This window comes from Onychomys torridus, chromosome 13 (genome assembly GCF_903995425.1).
Source record: "Onychomys torridus chromosome 13, mOncTor1.1, whole genome shotgun sequence".
Taxonomy (NCBI): Eukaryota; Metazoa; Chordata; class Mammalia; order Rodentia; family Cricetidae; genus Onychomys; species Onychomys torridus.
Genome location: NC_050455.1, coordinates 69264675 through 69285395, shown reverse-complemented (window position 1 = coordinate 69285395; position 20721 = coordinate 69264675). Strand labels below are relative to the sequence as shown.

The 20721-nt window shown below is 48.5% G+C and overlaps 1 protein-coding gene across 2 annotated transcripts; it reads left to right on the top strand.

Moving 5' to 3' along the window:
* Positions 1-2631: 2631 nt before the first annotated feature.
* Positions 2632-19465, top strand: Sall3 (spalt like transcription factor 3). Of its 2 annotated transcripts, XM_036205185.1 has the most exons (4): positions 2632-2787; positions 14218-17100; positions 17317-17657; positions 18960-19465. In XM_036205185.1, the coding sequence occupies exons 1-4, from the start codon at positions 2706-2708 to the stop codon at positions 19389-19391; spliced, it is 3738 nt and encodes a 1245-aa protein (XP_036061078.1). In that variant the 5' UTR covers positions 2632-2705; the 3' UTR covers positions 19392-19465. The 2 variants fall into 2 exon arrangements, with proteins under 2 accessions (XP_036061078.1, XP_036061077.1); XM_036205184.1 differs by having other exon boundaries at positions 14218-17657.
* Positions 19466-20721: the final 1256 nt, after the last annotated feature.

Here is a 20721-nt window from a genome sequence, read left to right as displayed (position 1 = left end):
ATCAGGAGGAGTGGGCGGCAAGAGGATTGAAGAGGACCTCATGCAAGAAGAAAAAGGTTAAGAGTGACTTAAAGTGACCCAATGAAGGGTTGGTTGATGGGGACCAGGTGGTTATGGGATCCAGTGGTATCCACCCTCCCTGAAAGGCTTCAGACGTTTGTGAGAACCCGTTTTTTCGCTTCTCCCTTAGAGTGTGCCAGAAGGGAGGGAGGGAGGGATAGAGGAAGGAAGAGAGGGCACAGCGAACCATAAAAGACAGTGCACCTTTAGCCAGGGGCTGGACACCTATGACCTGTGTTTTCTAATGACAACCTATCCCTCCAAGTCGCTGCAACTTCTAACTCTTAATTGTTCTATAAATTTTGCAAAATTGTTCATTTCACACATCACACCTGCCCTGCAGCACAATACTTCCATATTTTCTATCCTCGTCCTTACTGCTCTCTGTTTAAGTTTCTATAGTAAAAGTCCTGCCTCGAGCGCCCCAAAGTCCTAGTTGTAAACTTTCTGTCGCCAAACTCTTCTGCACCAGACACTTGTGTCCCCCTCCCCAAACTCTGCAAGAGTTCAGAACTTCACCGCGTGACTAGCCACAGCGACACATAGACATTTCATCCCCATAACTTAACGGTAAGCATGCCATCCGTGTGCGTGTGAGTGTTAAAACAGAACTCGAGATTTCGAACAACTTTTATTTAATTTTTTTTTCACTTAAATGAGTACACCCTCCACCAAAAGGAAAAACAAACCAACCTTAAGAAATTACTATTTTTTTCGTAAGTGGTTCTTGGGGCTGTTTGGAGGCGACTCCAACCTGTGCGCGTCGTTCCTCCGCACAGTTCTCTTGCGCTCTTCCCGGAGCCCAAAGCTGTTGCTTCGTGGAACTGTTGACTAGATGCGAGAGGAAGAAGGCAATGGAAACCGAAGTCTAGAACCGAAAGGCAACTTTTGGAGTGCTGGGCAAGTTAGCCAGGCTGGGGTCCTGTGGAGGAGGCAGGGGATTCCATCAGTAGACACCTCATTCCCCTAGCCCTTCGGGAAACTCGCGGGTCGCTGGGCGTTGGGGCTGAAGGGTCACAATCTACTTTCCCACCCTCCACCCACGAAACAAACCAGGATAAACTCCGGGAGGCCATCTGAGCTTCACACACTTGGCCACTTGCACCAGCAAAAATAAGAAATTTAAGAAATGAAAAAGAGACTCGCTGGGGAGAAGGGCCCTGGAGCTGCTGCGGCGAGGCCTGGGGCAGGCACATCCTGGTGGCGGCTCCGGGATGGAGGACGCGCGGACGCGTGTGCTCGGTGTGGTGGGAGAGCGCGCAAGTGAGCGCGCGGGAGCGAGGCCGCGTTCGCGTGACCGCGGGCGGGGAGACCCGTGCGGGGAGCGCGCTGCGCCAGCTGGCCAAAGGTGCCCGGCTGGCGTAGACATGCACGACCCCTTCACCTGCCCCCCAGGTCACCCTCGAAATCCCGACAACCCGCGGCCCGCTCGCTGGACTTTCGTGGACTTGGAACTTTGAGTCGCACTCGTTGCCCACTCTGCAGGCCTGGACAGTGGGCACTGGGGCCACAGAGCCGGCGGGAACGGAAAAGGGGGGCGGCACCGAGGTCCCGCTACCCCCTCCTTCCCCTGGACTTAAGCTGTCCGTGGTGGGGAGGCCCTGGCAGGCGGGCGCGGAGAAGCGGAGGCCCTGGTGGTGGCGGCAGGCGGGGCGGGCACTCAGGAGTCGGTGGGGACCGGGGGAGTGGAGGGGGGGGATAGCAGAGGGGAGGAGAACGCAGGGAGGGGAGGAGCCGCGCGGCCCGCGCCGCTTCCGAACCGGAAAGTTGGTCTTGCCGAAGTCCCGCCACCCTAGCGTGCGCACTCGGCTCCGGCCGCGAGCCTCTGAGCCTGGTGGGCCGCCGGAGGACCCCGCGAAGTGGACAAGAGCCGGGAGAGAAAGTCCGGAGACAGGGGCACCTGAGCCGGGACGGGCTGGGCGAGCTGAGCGGCGCGGCTACCCGCTGCCGAGGACCAAAGGCGGTTGGCCGGCCGGCCCGGGAGCGCAGGCGGTGCGGCGCCCGAACGGCCGGGGTGAGACAAAGGCGCCGGGCCGGAGCCCTGCCCGCGGCCACTCGCTCCGGGAGGGGCCGCCCGGCGGCGGCGGCGGCAGCGGGGGGGGGGGGGCGCGGGCGACGGCGCAGACACTCTATAAAGGGGCGAGCCCGGCGCGCCGGCGGAGACGGCGCCGCGCGGACGCCACCAAAGTTTGTAGCCTGCGCGGCGCGGAGGGTTCGCTGCCACGGCCCACCGAAGCCGCACCCCGGCCCTCCCGCGGAAGCTGCACCTGGGCAGCAGAAGAGCGCGGCGCCCGAGCGCGGTCGGCGGAGCCGGCGATGTGAGCGGCGTGGGGCAGCGCGCACCCAGGTCCGCCGGCGCCGCGGCCCCTCCTCGCCAGCGCGGCTGCTAATTGCGAGCGGCCTCATTTGCATAGGCCGCCGGAGTCCGCTGGAGGCCGGCCAATCGGCGCGGCCCTCCGCTAATGGACATGCATTATTCACCAGCCTAATTGCTCAGCCCCATGCGCGGCCCGCGCAGCCGCCGCCACCGCCCCGCGCCCTGCGCCCCGCGCCCGCCCGGCCACCCCGCGCCCACCCCGCGCTGTCCCCGCCGGCCACCCCGCTGATGCCGCTGCCCCGCACGGGGCCGGAGCGCCGCTAGCAGCATGTCTCGGCGCAAGCAGGCCAAGCCCCAGCACCTCAAGTCGGACGAGGAGCTACCGCCGCAGGACGGGGCTTCAGAGCACGGTGAGGGCCGGGGGACCTCAGGGTGGCCCGGAGTTCTGGGGCGCCCACCCAGGTTGGGAAGCGCGGGTGGTGGGAGCGACTGCGCGCATCTCGGAGTGGGAGAAAAGTTCCCTGGTTCCCGTGAGCGAGTGCGGGACCGGTACTCAATCGAAGCGCGCGGGCGTGGAAAAGAGTTGCCGGCCAAGTAAACTTGGCTCCTCTGCTCCGACTTGGGGAGCTGCGCACGGACGGAGCTGTGGCCCGGCCGGCTCCAGGATGGACCGGAATCGACTGGGCCGGAGGCGAAGGCCGGCTTACCCAGAGCGGGCGGGCGGGAGGGGGGCGGTCCGCGCTGCGGCCTCGGTGCTGCTCCTGGTCTCTGCACCCCCACCCTGCTTCGGTGGGCCCGGAGCCTCCAGAAGCTCCGGGATCCTGGTCTAGCTCAGTACTATCCCCAGGGCGGGCGCAGCACCCGTGGATGCGTCCGAGGCTCACCTACCGCTGGACGCGGGCTCTGGAAGCCGCCGCCTGGCCAGCTTTGTTCGGCGCCGTGCGTCCTGGTTCCCAGCCGGTGCTCGCATGGAGCCTACCCCGGGGCCCCAACGCCGCCTCGGTGATCCCAGTCTCTGTTGCCTGTCCCGGATACCGCCAGCAGGCCGCCTCGGTGACCCTCAGGCCGCGAACCCCGCGGTGTCCCAGAGCGTTGACAAATCCAATCATCCCTTTCGGAAGCAAGTGGGAAGTAAATGTCTCTTGGCCTTTGCTTAATGGCCGACTAGGGAATTGTGGGGCGCGAGCACAGCTGTTTCTTTCGGGGGCTAGTGCGTGCATGCGATAGGACCTCAGCACGTTCCTGGTGGATTTCAAGTTTTCCCTTCGGCCTTTTCGTACTCTTTTGGATGCACCGAAATCGGGCGATGGAGATACCTTCGTAGTTACTTCGCTGGTAGCAACTTCCTCCTCGAACCATCCATAAGTGCAGGGCAGGCGCTACGGAAGTTAGACACTGGAGAAGATGCGAATTTAGTATGGTTGAACTTAGGCACCCTAAAGTTTATGGCACCCTGAATCCGTAACCCCTGGGCGCCAGTTTTGGCGCGCCTTGACAGGGTCCCCAGGGCGCCGGTAAGAAGGCCGAGGAGGGGCAGCCGCGTATGACATGGAGCCCCCCAACTAGTTAGAGGTGGAATAATTTATTCCTTAAAAGCCAACTTTTTATGATCAACCTATTGTAAATTGTTTAAAGGTAGATACTAAGTAATCTGTTAGCTATGAAAATAATACCATCTTCAAAAACAAAAACAACAAAAAAAAAAAAACCCCAAACTCAAAACCGTAACAAATAGACGGAATTTAAGGGTTTAACACACAGCATTAAAGTTTGACAAAGCATGCACGTCGCAGCAGAAAGTGAGAAAATGCCCACAGCAGCCCTGGAATGAATGAAATCAAATGGGACTCCTTGGGTCTTTTTGTTGCTGTGAGGTGAGGGAGCCGGCATCTCTGCAGCCAAGTCAGCCAAGATTAGAACAGGCGATATGCTAAAAAGAAACGCTTGCATATGTTGGGTAGATTAGGGACAAAGAATCTTTTTGTCATGGAAATGGATTTTTTTTTGTTTTGTTTACTTCTTCACATAGAATTTCTCACACTTGGGTTGTTTTGTATTACCCTCAATGACTACATGATCAAATGAATGGATTTATTTCTGCCGAATGAGAAAGACAGTCTTTCCCTCAAAAGAACGACACTGCATCCCAGTGAGGAATTTTAAAGCTTCATTATTGCTGCTCCTGAATAGCTCAAAATCCGCTTTCACAGCCGCCCTAAAATGCAACAGTGTAAATACTTCTCCGCTTTGTAGGGTCGTTATCAAAATGTGCAATGTCTCCTTTTATTAAAGCATATTTTAATTAATAGAGTAAAACCTCGTGTGTTTAACAGTTAACAAGCTGAGGCACTGTTGTTCATTTTTAATTTCGCTTCAGAAATGTGAGTGTGGTAAAGTTAATCGTGTAAACACGTCGGAGGATATATAACCCGGACAGTGTTGAAAACCCCAGATAGTCAATTATTTACGAGTTCTCTTTTGAATTCTGCTGCTTGCTGCTGCTCTAATTTATTTCGAGGCTTCCCAGTATCCAGGTTTTCCATCCTTTCAGGAGTGGAGTTTGTAATCCAGGCTGTTTTCTACAGTCTTCAGACTTCTGATCCCGAGGTTGCCACAGTTCCTCATCATATTTTGCAACAGGCCAAAAATAGCCTGTCTGAGGCTGAGCCCTAGCAAAGCAGCAAGTGCTATTCGGGTTTGAAGGATAGTTCAGGCAAACTATTAAAACAAGTTTGGTTTGTTTTTGTTTTTGTTCTTTTCTGATTTAATTGTTCTGAAGCAGATTGTTCATGGAGCATAAAAGATACTCTGTTCCCTTATGAAGTCAAGGAGTACTCATGCTGTCTTAACTCTAAGATAACCAAGAAGAGTAGTTTGGTTTAAAAAATTAAGATAAATGGTTGTGTAAACTAAATTACTCCATTGTCATTTCAAATTCTTAATTCCTTTTAGCTGCACGGGAGACAAATATGTGCTGCATGAAGTTATAAGTGAGCTAAGTCTACAGTGTTTCAGAAATGGAGTAAATGATTCCTTTGTATCACTTTGGGTGTGACATGTTAATTAAAGCAGTAGGTCCATCTCTGCAGCAAAATTGAAGGCTTTTGTTAATACCATATGTTACAAGAAATGAGAGTGGTGGAGAACAGAGATGCACAGTCATGTTGATTTCCAGTAGAAACCCCACATTTTTATGGTTTATTTCTCAGGATTTGGTTTTTAGACAAACAATGGGGTGGGGGGGGGAGACACAGCTTTGGTTCTCTCCAGACCTTGGCACCAAAAGAATGAATGACAAGTCTGAATGAAAACAAGCAGTGCTGCCTTATGGAAAGTTCTGGAGTTACCTTGTTATGAAATTTTATTTTAAGTTACCGAGACCGTAAATCCCCCAATAGAAACTGTCATTTTTAAATTGCTTATTCGTGATGATTTCCCACTTTAGAAATAAACGTGATGCAGCTTTGGGATTCAGTGAGATCTGTAATGATACCCTCTGAGCCAGCTGAAGATTTTTGTTCTAAGAAAAACTAATTAAAACTTCAGTGACAGTGTTGCACTTAAGCCCTACCAGGAACTTTAAAGACGTGGCAACTGTGTGCCGGCCAAAAGAGAAAGAAGCAGTCCCTAAAGACGCCTTTCTCCGTCCTGGGAAAGTCTGCGTTTAAGGAAGAACAAAAGAATGTTGTAATTTAAAACAGTTTTCGAGGATGCATCTTCTGTGTGGGCATTAACAACTTCACGGTGTTTTCATTTTCTACCAGTTTACAGTATATGGCTATCTTAAAAACCTTTTCAAATGTGGCCAGTCTGCGACATAAGAACTAAGGGGTGGAATTCATAGACTGCTTAAGTTCAGGGAGAGAAAGCCTCCAGTGCTCAACTAGGAGATCTCTTTTTCTTTTATCTGTATCTGCAGGGTTTGCCTCCAGCCCCCCCCCCCTCGCATTTACAATTCAGCATACCAAAAGGGCTCGAACAGAAGCCACTTTCTTACAACCACAGGCAGATTGTTTTCTCTGAAACATGAAAGGTAGAAAGTAAGTGAAGGGGGAGGGGGGGGAGAATTTGCAAACATTTCTTTTTAAAATAACGCTCAAAAACTTAGCCTGTTTAAAAATGTGTACTCCTAAAATGGGTGCCAATTAATTCCACCTCAAAGAGAGCTGATTATGAGACAAGAGTTAGGGAATTTTTAGAAGGATGTATTGTAAACTTTTCAAAGACTATGCGTCATCCAGGGTTTTCGGATGTGTTCAGACAGTGGGGAAGGGAAAGGTGTGGAGGAGCAGCAGGAATTACTTAGCAAGCTGATGATTTCTTTGTATCCAGAATGACTGTGGAAACAAGACAAAAGTGGCAGATTTCATATTCAGCTCTACCGTCCATCTCCCGGTAGCCTTAAGAACATTTTCTTTGGGAATGGGGAATGCAGCAAACAGAGCCAAGATCTCTGTCCTGTGAACTGACCATCAGCTGGAATTTAGCATTCTTATGTGTAAGTATTGGGACAAGGTCTGTGTAAGTAAATTAAAAATCCTTTAGGCTGCTCATGGGCTTTTCACCATCTTTTAATGCAGCGACATAGTTTTGAGTGTCATTTTAAAAAACAATATGATAAAAGAAGGGCCTTCCTTTTACTCTTTTCCTTTACTGGTTTACTAGGTTTTTTGTTTTTTGTTTTTTTTCCTCCTTGATTTCTTAACTAGTTGCCAGTGTAAGGAACACCAGTGAATGTGAGCTAATGTTGCTTACTACGGGTGGGACACTTTTGTAATTACAGTGTGTGTTAAGTTACCGCACATTTCATATACAGTCTATGTGAAAATCGAAATTTTAGTAATTACATTAACAAGTGTTTTAAAAGTATTCTGAGGTTTTCTCTTGCAATTTCAACACAGTTATGATTTAAGATGCAGTTAACTGTGTGGCTGCCAAACAAACAAGGCAAGCCATGCTCCAGAAAGTGAAAAATGCATTTTTTAACAAAATAATGGGATGACCTTTGTGCTTGAGACTAAGATTGATTTGTTTCTTAATTAAAGGTAAGGGGTTCTGGCCACCAAAGGGAGCTGATGGTACCCGAGCGCTTTCTCCTTTGAGGGTGGACCTTTCCTCTCACCTCTAGCCTAGTTTTTTGCATTCTCTGGGAGGTTCAGCCCCTTTTGCGTTCTTTGAGATCATGGTGACTTCATGATATGGCATGGAGCCTTTTTAAACGGTGGTCCTGGGAAAGGTGGGTGGCAGAATGCCGGCCAGCTTCGCCTTCTCTCCCCGAAGGTGAGTCCTTAGGAGTGTTGTGACAAGCCTTGGCCTGCTTCACCCTGCCACTGGCGGCCACTAGAAGTCAAGCTCGTAATACAGTTAGTGCATCTGTGCTGTTGACCTTGGCAGCAGGACTCACCACTGTTAAGTGTGAACTCCGAGTCCGTGCTAACTAGAGATCCCTTGAGTTTGTTCCGTGCAGTGGAAGCTGATCAAATGCCATCCAGTTCAGCGCAAGTGTTTATGGCTCTTGGAAGAAGAGAAACTGGCTTGCTTTTGTGTAGCCATTACCTTTTGAACGGTTTAATTAACCCTGCAGGTGCCAGGGCACTCTGTTCTCATTCCTCAGCATTACAGGTCCTCAGAGTGGCCTCAGACGGAGCTGTTTGATAATAGTCTTGTGTATTCTGTACACATGCAGAGTCACTGGCATCATGGGGTGGGTGGTGGCTTTTCCTGGATGACTTTCTGCTTGTATGCAAATTTCTCCCACCATGAAATAGTAGCAGCTGATGGGAATGATGTCATTACCTAGCCCAGGTTTCTGAAGCCTAATGCTCACAGGTGATCTCAGTCTCTTTCTTTCCTAGTTGCAGTGTGACTGGGGCTATTTCGAGGGAGGCAGTTTTTGAACCAAATCCATTTTGCTTGTTCACTCGATCTCTCCCTCCTCCCCACCCCCCACTAAGTGATGGGGGGATGGGAGGGTTTGTGCGTGCTCTGATAGTGGATTGTGTGATGGAATGGACACTTTCTAGGAGGACTGCCATAAAACGATGTGGAATCCTTTGTATCAGATCTTGGAGAACTCTATTTAAACCGCTCACCACCTTAACCTGAAGTGACTTATCAAAACCTTGTTTTCAGCAGCCCCTCACCAAATTATGATCAGAATAGCTGGCTTCTGCTGACGAGTCTCAGGTCTGTGTGTTTTGTGAAACACAAACAGTGGCGTGAGCGTGAGTATAGCATGACCGCTGGACGAAAGGGCGATTGTGCAAGCCTTGAAGTGCAACAAACATCTTTCTATCGAAGTGACTGTGTGCGCTACTGCAGCCTCAACCTCGTGTTCCATAAAGGGACAGTATTTCTGTCCCGGGAGCCTCACTGCACAGATTAAAACTGAACCAGTTTAAACAGAAGACGCCTGGGGCCTGTGCCACAGGTGGTTGTGACTTAACAAATTTGTGATGTGGGCCACTGAGTAAGAGGGAGCTCGTGGGTCAGTGCCGCGCTGAGCATAGCAAGACTGCCCTCCACCGTTCAGCTCTGTGAGCACACGCTTTCCAGGTCTAGGGGAAGAGGACAGAAATTTTTCTTTTGCGCCTGGAATTTCTTCTACATTGTTAAACACAGTGGGGGTCTCTATTTGTCTCCTCCTGTGACACAGCTTGGGCTCAGTATGGTGATAATTCATCTTTCTTTATGGGATTCAAAGCTATCATAAGGAGTTAAAAAGAATTAATTTGCAAGAAAATAAGTGTCTCCTAAGAGTTTGGGAAAACTTGAGAAATGCTTGCTACATTTTTAAGAGATGGAAAGACAAAGGAAAAAGTAGGGTTTCCTGTCCGTAAGACCCACCTGGTATTTTAAAGTTAATAGTTAAAGAAGAGAATTTTCTTTGCCCTTTGTTAATTGTACTGAATTTTAAAAAATGTAACTAAAGTGTAGCAAAATAAAGGAAACAATAAATCAGCAATTTTACTGCTGTTTGGTAATGGGTGGAATTCTTGACACTTCTGAAAAGAGAAAATGAAAATAAGCCTTGTTAAGAAGTGTGTTTATTTGGCATCTCAAATATCTTTATACACTGCAATGTTTCTCACTTGTGGCCTGGAAAAGATCGTGTTCTAGAAGACAGAGAAAGCATGGCGTCATTTCCCAAAACTAACCAGGAGTGGAAGCTGTGATAGGTGAGGATGTACTGAGAATCGGCAGATCTTTATTAAACGTGCTGTATTATCAGGGAGTAGAAAAAAATGCAAGTTTTTCTAAAATAAATGCCAGGAAGCTAGCTGCCTTGTGGTCTTCTCTGAGGGGCTAAAGGCCTTCCCCCTCTTCTCTGCCCGTCCCAAACATGACTCTCCCTCAAGGTGGAGTTAGGAACCATAAGTTCTGGGGTGACTATAACTTGACCACAAATCTATTTTTTATCCCCCTCAGCACAGGGGACTGGTTTCCAGGGCAGTGACGGCTCTGTGTGTCCTCCCGGTAGTTACCTTCCCCTGGGTAGCCACCATGACCCTGATCTGCCAAACAGGAGGAAGGCCTTCCAGGAGGGAGATCCAACACCTGGACAGTATACTTGGTTAGCATTTTCTCCACTTAGTGTATGGTGTATGTCACCTTTACCTACTGTAAAATGCCTGCCTAATCCCTGGCTCGTTAGTTTCAAATCTTAGTTGTTGAATAGCCAGCAGGCAAAAATACAAATTACTTGGATGAGAATGTTTAGAATGCTTGTTTTTAAAATTCTTTCCTCAAAAGAAAAAAAAAAAGGAAGAAAGAAAGAGAAAAGAATGAGAATAAAAATCTTGCATTGCTGATACATTTCTCAAAGCTTTTTCGCTATGCTTTCAAATAGTGTGCTCCTTGACTCTGGTTCCGTAAATAAACATTTTAAGCAATATTAACTAGTGGTTTAATAACTTTTTTAGCAGGGTGGCCAGTTCAGAATGTGATTTAAAGAGAAACATGGTTAAAAGAGGTCATCTTGGCCCCACAAGAAGGCAGAGTAAAGGACACTGGCAGCAATGTGATACAATTAGAAACTGCAGTCAGGGTATCTGCCTGGGTTTTCTTTTACGGAAAAACAAATAATAATGTCGGCTTCACACATAGACGCTAATGTATGCAGTGTCGAAAGCAGGTTATAATTTAATTTCACTCTCTTTAGAACACACCAGAGGTCAGCACTTGTGCTCTTGGGAGTCAGTAGACTGCACCACCCCAGAGTCCTCTTGCTGCTATGTTACTCAGTTATTTCCAGACCATCCATTCAGTTAAAGAGTGTTCTGTTGCTTAAAACCATCTCCAACATATACAAGCAATTTCAGTTCCATAAAGGCAACATTAGTCTTTTCTTTATATTCTTATGTCTATCTTAATAAGTTTCTATTTATCTCCAACTTTTATAAAGGAGGTCTTGTGACATTTGAATTTGGGAAACACAGCCATAGCTTGAGCATGTGAGACTTAACATTGAAGTGACTGTTTTACAGGCATTTTGAACAGATCCCAGCAGAAATGTTAAGTGGTAATTCTAATTTATTTGCCCCAAATAAGAAATGCAAACTGTTTTGAAGAATTTCCCCCTCACTAACTGTAGTTTTAAAGATCACTTTTTTGCCAAAAGTGAAATTCATGATGAAGCTTGGCTCATAAGCAAATTGTTGCCAGGCTTGGTTTCGTTGGGCTCATTAACATAAAGAACTGTTAACGGGTCCAAAGGGTCAGAATGCCTTTTCCTTACAATTTCCTTCTTCAATTTGGAAGGAGTATAGGTGGAGGATCATTTTACTTTGAACAAAATACCCTATGTTGAGATAATTGTCACTTAAGATTGCATTAAACAAAATGACATTATTTGGCAGAACGTACTTATATATTCCATGCACACTTTGTCAGCTAAGAAACACTTGTAATTTAGCAGCCCTTGCTGTGGAGAAAAAAAAAAGAAAGAAATTACCTAGGGGATCCCTTCTCAGCCTCAGTGTATTTGGAAGTGAACCCTAAAACACTTAACACATAGAAAACTAATGGGAATGTAAAAATGCAAATCTTTAAGGTAAATAGAGATTTGTTTGGGTCGAGACCCTTTTGAAAAGCATGGGTTCTCTGTGTCCCACTACACTTTGTTATAAGGGAAAGTTCATTTGTGAAGGCATAACTTACAGTTATGTAAATCAATTCTTTCCATATTGAATGCACTTTAAGTCAGCCCACTTTTAAGCATTTTCTGAATGACTTGTCCCTGGAGCATACTTAATGTAAAGAAAAGGTATTTTTTAAATAAGATAACTGTTTGATTTTGTAAAATGCAAAGCATATATACCTTCAGTTTTTGTGCATTGTACATTTCTGTACATTTTTATCTTCTTAAAGGAGATGTACATAGACAATATTTCAAAGCATTAGCAGTTTTTAATATGTTGGCATTTCCTTTTCTTTAGAAAGTACAATTATACTTTTTGTATCATAGCTTTACACGTTGGAAAGCCCCTTCTTAAAGTCAGCTTCCTGCTTAGCTATTTCTATGCATCTAAGTTACTGCTTAATGCAAATGAACTTTTTAATGTCCATTAGGTTTATATACGTATGTATGTATATATGTATGTGTATATGATATGTATATGTTTTTGAAGAACATTATACAATTAAAGAGAAACCATAAATAATTTTTTTTGCCATTTTGTTAAAACTTTTAAAATTAAGTTACTGGAATTTTGAAGAGCTCATAGTTTTATTTTGTTTTTGTTTTTGTCTGTTTGTTTATTCAATGATTAAAAAATTCTAGCCTCCCAACCCTGTTGCATAACCATAAACGAGGTTTACAATTAGTTTTGCATACATTGAGCAAAGTTGAGCATGGAGTATTTGTTGTGTTAATGTGCCTCTCTGCTGTATAACTCGGCTGTGTCTTTGCTCCTAGCTACCCTCAACCTCATTACAGATACCTGTCCATTCCTCCCCAGGCAGTAATGAGACTGCTCGCTGCAGCCTGGTCTTCGCACTGAGTTTAGTTTAAAAGTCTATGGGGTTTATGGGCTGCAGCTCTAACTTCTTTCCCCTTCAAATGGCTTAGCCAGTTAAGAAAATGCTAATTGAATGCTGCTAATAATTTTTAAAGGCATGTATAAATTACCTGGAAGTAATGGCCTCATGGAAAGCAACAGACCAGCCACAAAAATATTTTTATTTCATTTTCCAGAGAGAGGAGCAGTGGGGTTTCCTGAACAAAATTAAAACAAAAAAACAAAACAAAACAAAAACCACAAAACAAAACAAAAAAACCCAGATGTCTTTGCTCAACGTAGTGCTGAATTAGCACCCCCACTCCTGCCCAAAAAGGGAAAAAAAAAATCTTAAAAGGAAAATGTTAGAGACTTTTTCTGCAAGTCCATGTGCTGGTGTCAGAACACCAGTGTCTTTTTGGATGGGACTGGAGGATGTTTTGTTCTCGACCTCAACTTTGCACATTTAACAAAGAGCTGACTTGCCTGTGACATTTGTTCTGTTCAGTGGATGTGTTACCGTCACTCCATCTGCAAGCTGGGAAAAAAAACCAAAAAACCAAAAAAAACCCCAAAAAAACCAACAAACCTTCTAGTCAGTGGCACCCAAGCTGGTACACAAAACCAGGCAGCCGTGGGCCTCTCTCTCCACCACAGTGACCCAAAAAGCCAGAGCCAAAAGTGTCACTGGGTGTCGATTTCTCGTTCCCATACAGCTATTTATTTGATCAGGTGTGAATTAGAGTTGTTCATTAAACACGGTTGTTATTCGGCACAAGAGGGTTAGGGAGACAGAGGAAGTAGCTGCCTACAACAGTAATTAAACATGTGGAACCAATTAGAGGCTTTTCCACGATGGTGCAAGCATATAATTTGCTAAGTCTTTCTATGAGAATAGATGAAAATAGGTACAAAAAAGTGTGTCTGACTACAACATTCTCATGTTAAACATGTCAACATAAATGAACTTTAAATATTTAATTCCTGGTTTGTTAACAAACCACCGAACTCTTTTGGCTAATCACAATAACATGTAATTTCAAGTTCATTTCGCCAAAGAATATTGCATCTGACAGAGCCGATTAATTGTACTAAACATGATTCATTTTAGGCCTAGTGTATATTGATAGTCCATCTGGCAAATCCTAAAATGTAGAGGCCTCTGCCTTCCGAAAAGAGAAGACAGAGAGGAAGAGGAGGACACCGCCATTCGGATCCACCGAAGTGCTTGCAGCTTCTTTGTTACATCCACAGATCATAGTAGTTAGCCTGAATTTCCTACGTGAAATAAATGCGTCTTGATTCAAAAGGTTCTGTAGGATCATGTTAGCTAGGCACTGCCTCAGCTGGGCTTAGAGCTGATGAATCCATGAGCCCAGATCACACCACACTGGCTTCCTGTCAGGTGCCGGTGAGTGGGAAAGGTTACGGATTAGCTCGGCGATGTTAAGTGAACTGGCAGAGGCGTCTCTAATTTTGTTGGAAATGAGGAAGCCCGATGGTAAAGGGGAATCCTAATGAGCCCATCGAAGGCTGGCTTTGTACCCAACAGACAGGGTGGCTGCGGATTGTATGAAGATATTGGAAATCGATGGCTTCTATGGAATTTCATTAAGAAGCAGTATCCACGATTGATAGGGCCTCATAATTTGATGGATTGTGCTAAGAAAATGATTAGCTAGCTAGAAAGAGTCATAGAACACACACGCTGGGACGTCAGAAATGTTGAAGTGGGGTAATTTGTACAAAATAAAAAATATTGATTTTACTGATGTGCAAAATTTTGAAATGGAGGGCGGCTGTCTGGCGGAGCCCCGCTGATGTAATCTCTCGGTTTCCTAGGCGTCCCGGGGGACGGTGCTGAGGACGCAGACAGCGGCAGCGAGAGCAGGAGCGGCAGCGAGGAGACCAGCGTGTGTGAGAAGTGTTGTGCAGAGTTCTTCAAGTGGGCAGACTTCCTGCAGCACAAGAAGACCTGCACCAAGAACCCACTGGTGCTGATCGTGCATGACGATGAGCCAGCGCCGCCCTCCGAGGACTTTCCAGAACCTTCTCCCGCCAGCTCGCCCAGTGACCGCACTGAGAGTGAGGTGGCAGAGGAGGTGGCACCCACGGAGGGCAGCGAGGTGAAGGCTACTGCAAAGGAGGCAGAGCCCATGGATGTGGAGGCCTCTGCTGACAAGGGCCCTCCAGGCCCAGGTGTGCCCCCACCGCCACCTGCACTGCCACCACAACCGGAGCCTGCGGCCTTCGGCATGCCTAGTACCAACGTGACGCTGGAGACTCTGCTCAGCACCAAGGTAGCCGTGGCACAGTTCTCCCAGGGTGCACGTGCGGGTGGCACGGCAGGCACTGGTGGCACTGTGGGTGCTGTGGCCATCCCCATGATCCTAGAGCAGCTGGTAGCCCTGCAGCAGCAGCAGATCCACCAGCTCCAGCTCATCGAGCAGATCCGCAGCCAGGTGGCCCTGATGAGTCGCCAGCCCGGGCCTCCACTGAAGCCCTCAGCCAGCGCCCCAGCAACAGCCTCTGTACAGCTTCAGGGCCTGGCTCCGCATACAGCCCTCCAGCTTTCCACCGGACCTGCCACTGCCTCTGCTGGCTCAGGCTCCACCCTGCCGGCGGCGGTGGCCTTCGATGGTCCCCAGCACCTGTCACAGCCTGCATCTGGCACGAGCACACCCTGCAGCACCAGTGCTGGCCCCGCTGAAGCTGGGGCACACCCAGCTTGCAGCACTGGCCCTGCTCCAGGAGCCGTGGCCGCAGCATCCAGTGCAGTGGGCACCACAGTACAGCCCCAAAATGCATCTACGCCCCCTGCCCTGGGTCCCGGGCCCCTCCTCAGCTCAGCCTCCAATCTGCCAAACCCTCTGCTACCTCAGACTTCGTCCAACAGTGTCATCTTCCCCAACCCGCTGGTTAGCATTGCTGCCACGGCCAACGCCCTAGACCCCCTGTCGGCTCTTATGAAGCATCGCAAGGGCAAGCCCCCTAATGTGTCAGTGTTCGAGCCCAAGGCCAGTGCCGAGGACCCTTTCTTTAAGCACAAGTGCAGGTTCTGTGCCAAGGTCTTCGGCAGCGACAGTGCGCTGCAGATCCACCTGCGCTCCCACACAGGGGAGCGGCCCTTTAAATGCAACATCTGCGGGAACCGCTTCTCCACCAAGGGCAACCTGAAGGTCCACTTCCAGAGGCACAAGGAGAAGTACCCCCACATCCAGATGAACCCCTATCCTGTCCCAGAATACCTCGACAATGTGCCCACCTGCTCCGGGATTCCCTATGGCATGTCCCTGCCCCCAGAGAAGCCAGTGACCACCTGGCTGGACAGCAAGCCAGTGCTACCCACTGTACCCACATCAGTCGGGCTGCAGCTACCCCCCACTGTCCCTGGCACCCACAACTACACGGACTCCCCTAGCATCACTCCTATTAGCCGTTCCCCACAGAGGCCCTCTCCAGCATCCAGCGAATGTACCTCTCTCTCTCCAGGCCTCAACAATACTGAGTCAGGTATCACAGTGAGGCCTGAGTCGCCCCAGCCACCCCTTACTAAAACCGAGCCCGTCAGCCTGCCTTGCACAAGTACAAGGACGGGGGATGCCCCTGTGGTAGGTGGGCAGGTCAGTGGATTGCCCACTGCGGCTGCCGCCACCGTCACAGACAGCGCGTGCACGAGCCTTGGTAGCCCTGGTCTCCCAGCTGTTTCTGACCAGTTCAAGGCCCAGTTTCCTTTCGGCGGGCTGCTTGACTCTATGCAAACGTCAGAGACCTCAAAACTGCAGCAGCTGGTGGAGAACATCGACAAGAAGATGACTGACCCAAACCAGTGCGTCATCTGCCACCGAGTGCTGAGCTGCCAGAGTGCCCTGAAGATGCACTACAGGACGCACACGGGAGAAAGGCCCTTCAAGTGCAAGATCTGTGGCCGTGCCTTCACCACCAAAGGCAACCTGAAGACACACTTTGGGGTGCACCGTGCAAAGCCCCCACTCCGGGTGCAGCACTCCTGCCCCATCTGCCAGAAGAAGTTCACAAATGCAGTGGTGCTGCAGCAGCACATCCGCATGCACATGGGGGGCCAGATCCCGAACACGCCACTGCCCGAGGGCCTCCAGGAGGCCATGGACGCGGAGCTGCCCTTTGACGAAAAGAATGCAGAGACCCTCAGCAGCTTCGACGATGACATCGACGAGAACTCCATGGAGGAGGACTCGGAGCTGAAGGACATGGCCAGTGACTCATCCAAACCACTGCTCTCCTATTCGGGGTCCTGTCCACCCTCACCCCCATCTGTCATCTCCAGCATCGCTGCCCTCGAGAATCAGATGAAAATGATTGACTCAGTCATGAACTGCCAGCAACTGGCCGGCTTGAAGTCAGTGGAAAACGGGTCTGGGGAAAGTGACCGCTTGAGTAATGATTCCTCATCTGCCGTGGGTGACCTGGAGAGCCGCAGTGCAGGCAGCCCGGCTCTATCTGAGTCCTCATCCTCCCAGGCTCTGTCACCTGCTCACAGTCATGGCGAGAGCTTCCGTTCCAAGTCACCGGGTCTTAGCCACCAGGAGGACCCGCAGGAGATCCCATTGAAGACTGAAAGGCTGGACAGCCCACCCCCCGGCCCAGGAAATGGAGGTGCCCTGGACCTGACAGCGGGCCACCCTGGGCGGCCAATCATCAAGGAGGAGGCCCCTTTCAGCCTGCTGTTCCTGAGCAGAGAGCGGGGTAAGTGTGCAAGCACTGTGTGTGGTGTCTGTGGCAAGCCCTTTGCTTGCAAAAGCGCGTTGGAAATCCACCACCGCAGCCATACCAAGGAGCGGCCGTTTGTCTGCACGGTCTGCAGGCGAGGCTGCTCCACTATGGGTAACTTAAAACAGCACTTACTGACGCACAAGTTGAAAGAGCTGCCTTCTCAGGTGTTTGACTCCGACTTTACTCTAGGTCCCAGCCACAGTGCGCCTAGCCTGGCCTCCAGCCCTGCGCCCACCATGATCAAAATGGAAGTGAACGGCCACAGCAAGGCCATCGCATTGGGTGAGAACCCAGCCCTACCAGCCGGAGTCCAGGTCCCTACTGGGCCCCAGACAGTGATGAGCCCTGGCCTGGCACCCATGCTGGCACCCCCACCACGCCGGACACCCAAGCAGCACAACTGTCAGTCATGTGGAAAGACCTTCTCCTCAGCCAGTGCCCTGCAGATCCATGAACGCACCCACACTGGGGAGAAACCCTTTGGCTGCACCATCTGTGGCAGGGCCTTCACCACCAAGGGCAATCTCAAGGTAAGAAGGCCACAGGCCTGAGGCTGTAGCCAAGCCACATGGCACCTATGGATGGCCCCTGCACCCCTTGTCCAGGCAGAGATTCTGTCTTTACACTTTGTATACACATGTATACACATGTACAGAGTGGGTTGTTTGTACATACACAGCATGAATGTATAGAGTGTGTGCATGTGTATATGGGTAGTGTACATTTTTTACACATGCATCCTATTAAGCAGCAGTAAGTGAAGCAGGAATCCATGTTCCACCCAGGGGGCTCTTGTCTACCTGCTCCTCTGATGGTATCCACCTGCTCCAGGGCCTTGGGCATGGCAGACACTTGGTGAGCAGGCCCAGAACACAATCTTCTTGAATCTTGGTCCTTAAACAAAATAAACTTGATCCTTAAACTTTAGCATATAGCACAGATGAGACTTGCTCTGAGTTCTAGAATCTTCTATCATCTGCGTGACTACAGACAGGGCCCTGGGAGGGACACCAGGTGAGGAGTTTCCCAGCATGTGAAATATGCATCCCCACTTAAGACCAAGCGCAGCAGCTGCTGTAGGCTGCTCCATGTTCCTGGCTATGCTGCTCGCCTCAGACAGACAGAAGCTACTTGTCCAGGTCTTAGAAGCCTCTCTAGAGAAAGCTGGTAGCCAATACCTGTGGCTTCTGTGCTAGACCAGTGCTGGCCCAACAGGAGCCTCCTGAAGATGCTCCTGCTCCAGATGGCCCAGGAGGCCTTAGCACTCACTTGTCCTGTTTGAGAGAAAGCAAAAGAAGAGAGAGACAGGGCAAGACCTTTTACAAGCTTGAAAATGGCTGGGTGGGGGGCCTGGGGAGGGGCTGAGGTCTAGTCTGCTAGGCAAGTTCCAGGCCAGTAGCAGACCCTACCTATCTCAAAAAAAAAAAAAAAAAAAAAAAAAATGGACCATGCTTGAAGAATAACACGAGGTTGTCCTCTGACCTCCATATGCATACACTGAGGTGGGCAATGGATGAAGCAGTGGAAAAGGTCCTTGATTCTTAAGTTCTAGAACATTCTCTAGCAGTCTTGGCGGGGGTAGGGAGAGGAGGGTGTTGGTGTCTAAAAAAAATTGTCTATTTACATGCTGGTTTTGCTTTTTATATTCACAGAATGAAATACTGTGTATATAGTACAAGGTGCTCAGGAGAGCTCACCTGACTGCATTCTGTTGACCCCGGGGCTAATGCTTAGAATGTGTGTACATAACATGAAACACTGAAACCAAGACACTGCTGCCTAACAGTCCTAGACTTGCTTACTTGTAGCTCGTCTCTCTGTGTCTCCCACAGGTACACATGGGCACCCACATGTGGAACAATGCACCTGCGAGGCGTGGCCGCCGCCTGTCTGTGGAAAACCCCATGGCCCTGCTTGGTGGTGACGCTCTGAAGTTCTCTGAGATGTTCCAGAAGGACCTGGCAGCTCGGGCAATGAATGTTGACCCCAGCTTTTGGAACCAGTATGCCGCTGCCATCACCAATGGACTTGCCATGAAAAACAATGAAATCTCTGTCATCCAGAATGGAGGCATCCCTCAGCTCCCAGTAAGTCTAGGCGGAGGTGCCATCCCGCCTTTGGGTGCCATGGCTGGCGGGGTGGACAAGACACGTACTGGCAGTAGTCCACCCATTGTGAGCTTGGATAAAGCAAGTTCAGAGACGGGAGCCAGCAGGCCATTCACAAGGTTCATTGAGGATAACAAGGAGATTGGAATAAACTAGCCAGCTATACTTAAGACTTCATCCTCCTGCTCTGTCCCCAGCCCAATTAATCACAGTTTGAGCATCAGGCTTTGGACCCCCCATGCCTAGGCTCTCATTAACATTTTATCCTTGACAGAAAATACCTGCACCATGTGGCTGCTGTAAGGTGGCCTGGTAAGTGCCGCATGGTACTTCTTCAACAGTGGGTTTGACTGTTCTTAAGAACTCTGCAACCTTTGAAGTCAATTTCAGACAAAAGCTTAAATGCTTGGAAAACTGCCTTAGGAACAGAAAGAGCTCAGACCATATCTACTTCATTTCTCCTAAAACCTAGTGACCCCCTTGCGTGGGGGGACAGGGACCCCTGTGGTAATCCAGTGAGCCACATTCAATGGTTTTGTTCAAATTCTGTAGACACTTGAACTCTGTTTTAGGGACTCTTCATCTGGAAGAAGCAGTTCAGTGCTCCAAACGCTGTGTATTACTGTCTCTTCGTCTATAGTATTTATGTTAAGATTATGCGGGTAACAGACAATAAATTAACCCAACCTTAAATGAAGATCTCATATCACAGAATACATCTGGCTATGTGATTTTTTTAAAAGCAAGATTTTCTTTATTATAAATAAGTGGATTAATTAAATGCAGGCAAAATTGTGACGTTCTGTTGGGAAAGATAGCATGCTTTTTGTGTGCAAGTACCTGTCAGTAACCCCACCCCCTTTTTAATTTAAATGTTTGTAGCTGCTATGTGAACAGTTGTTCTCTAGTGTGGTCTGTAGCCCAGCGGTTGATTGGGAACAAGTTACAGACAAGCATCACCGTAAAATGATTCACAGCATTATAAACAGTTGTGAGTAAATATTTCACATTATCAAAGCTGTATAATAAAGAGGTAATGTTTGTATAATGTGGTTGCAAATCTTAATTTATACAATTGCACTTTTAGTATTTTGTATTAGGGAGGTTTGTCTATAATTTGAGAATTTAAGAAAAGATGTAAAGTATTTTATAAATAGTCCTTCGGTTTAAAGAAAATGGAGAAAAAACATGTCACAGTTTATTGTTTTGTCTTAAAGTTGAACATGAGAAATCCATGCTGTGTAAGCAGAAAAGCCACCAAGACTTGTCAGCACCTCAATAAAACAAGGCCTGCCATTTCTTAAATAACATGATTTATTTAACTTTTCTACAAAACATATTGAAAAACTGTGAGCACCCTAACAAAACTTTGACAAGTTAATCTTAGTCCTGTGACATAGAAAAGGCAAAAAAAAAAAAAAAAAAAAAAAGCAACCAGTGAACATTGTGTAGGTGTGATTTACTATAGGCTTGCCTCTCTCTCTGT

Bases quoted from the DNA above. Each gene is read 5' to 3' on its own strand.
- Sall3 (XM_036205184.1), top strand. From the start codon at position 2,706: ATGTCTCGGCGCAAGCAGGCCAAGCCCCAGCACCTCAAGTCGGACGAG. The intron at 2,788-14,217 runs GTGAGGGCCGGG...TCGGTTTCCTAG, and splicing joins GGACGGGGCTTCAGAGCACG to GCGTCCCGGGGGACGGTGCT. The intron at 17,658-18,959 runs GTAAGAAGGCCA...TGTCTCCCACAG, and splicing joins CCACCAAGGGCAATCTCAAG to GTACACATGGGCACCCACAT.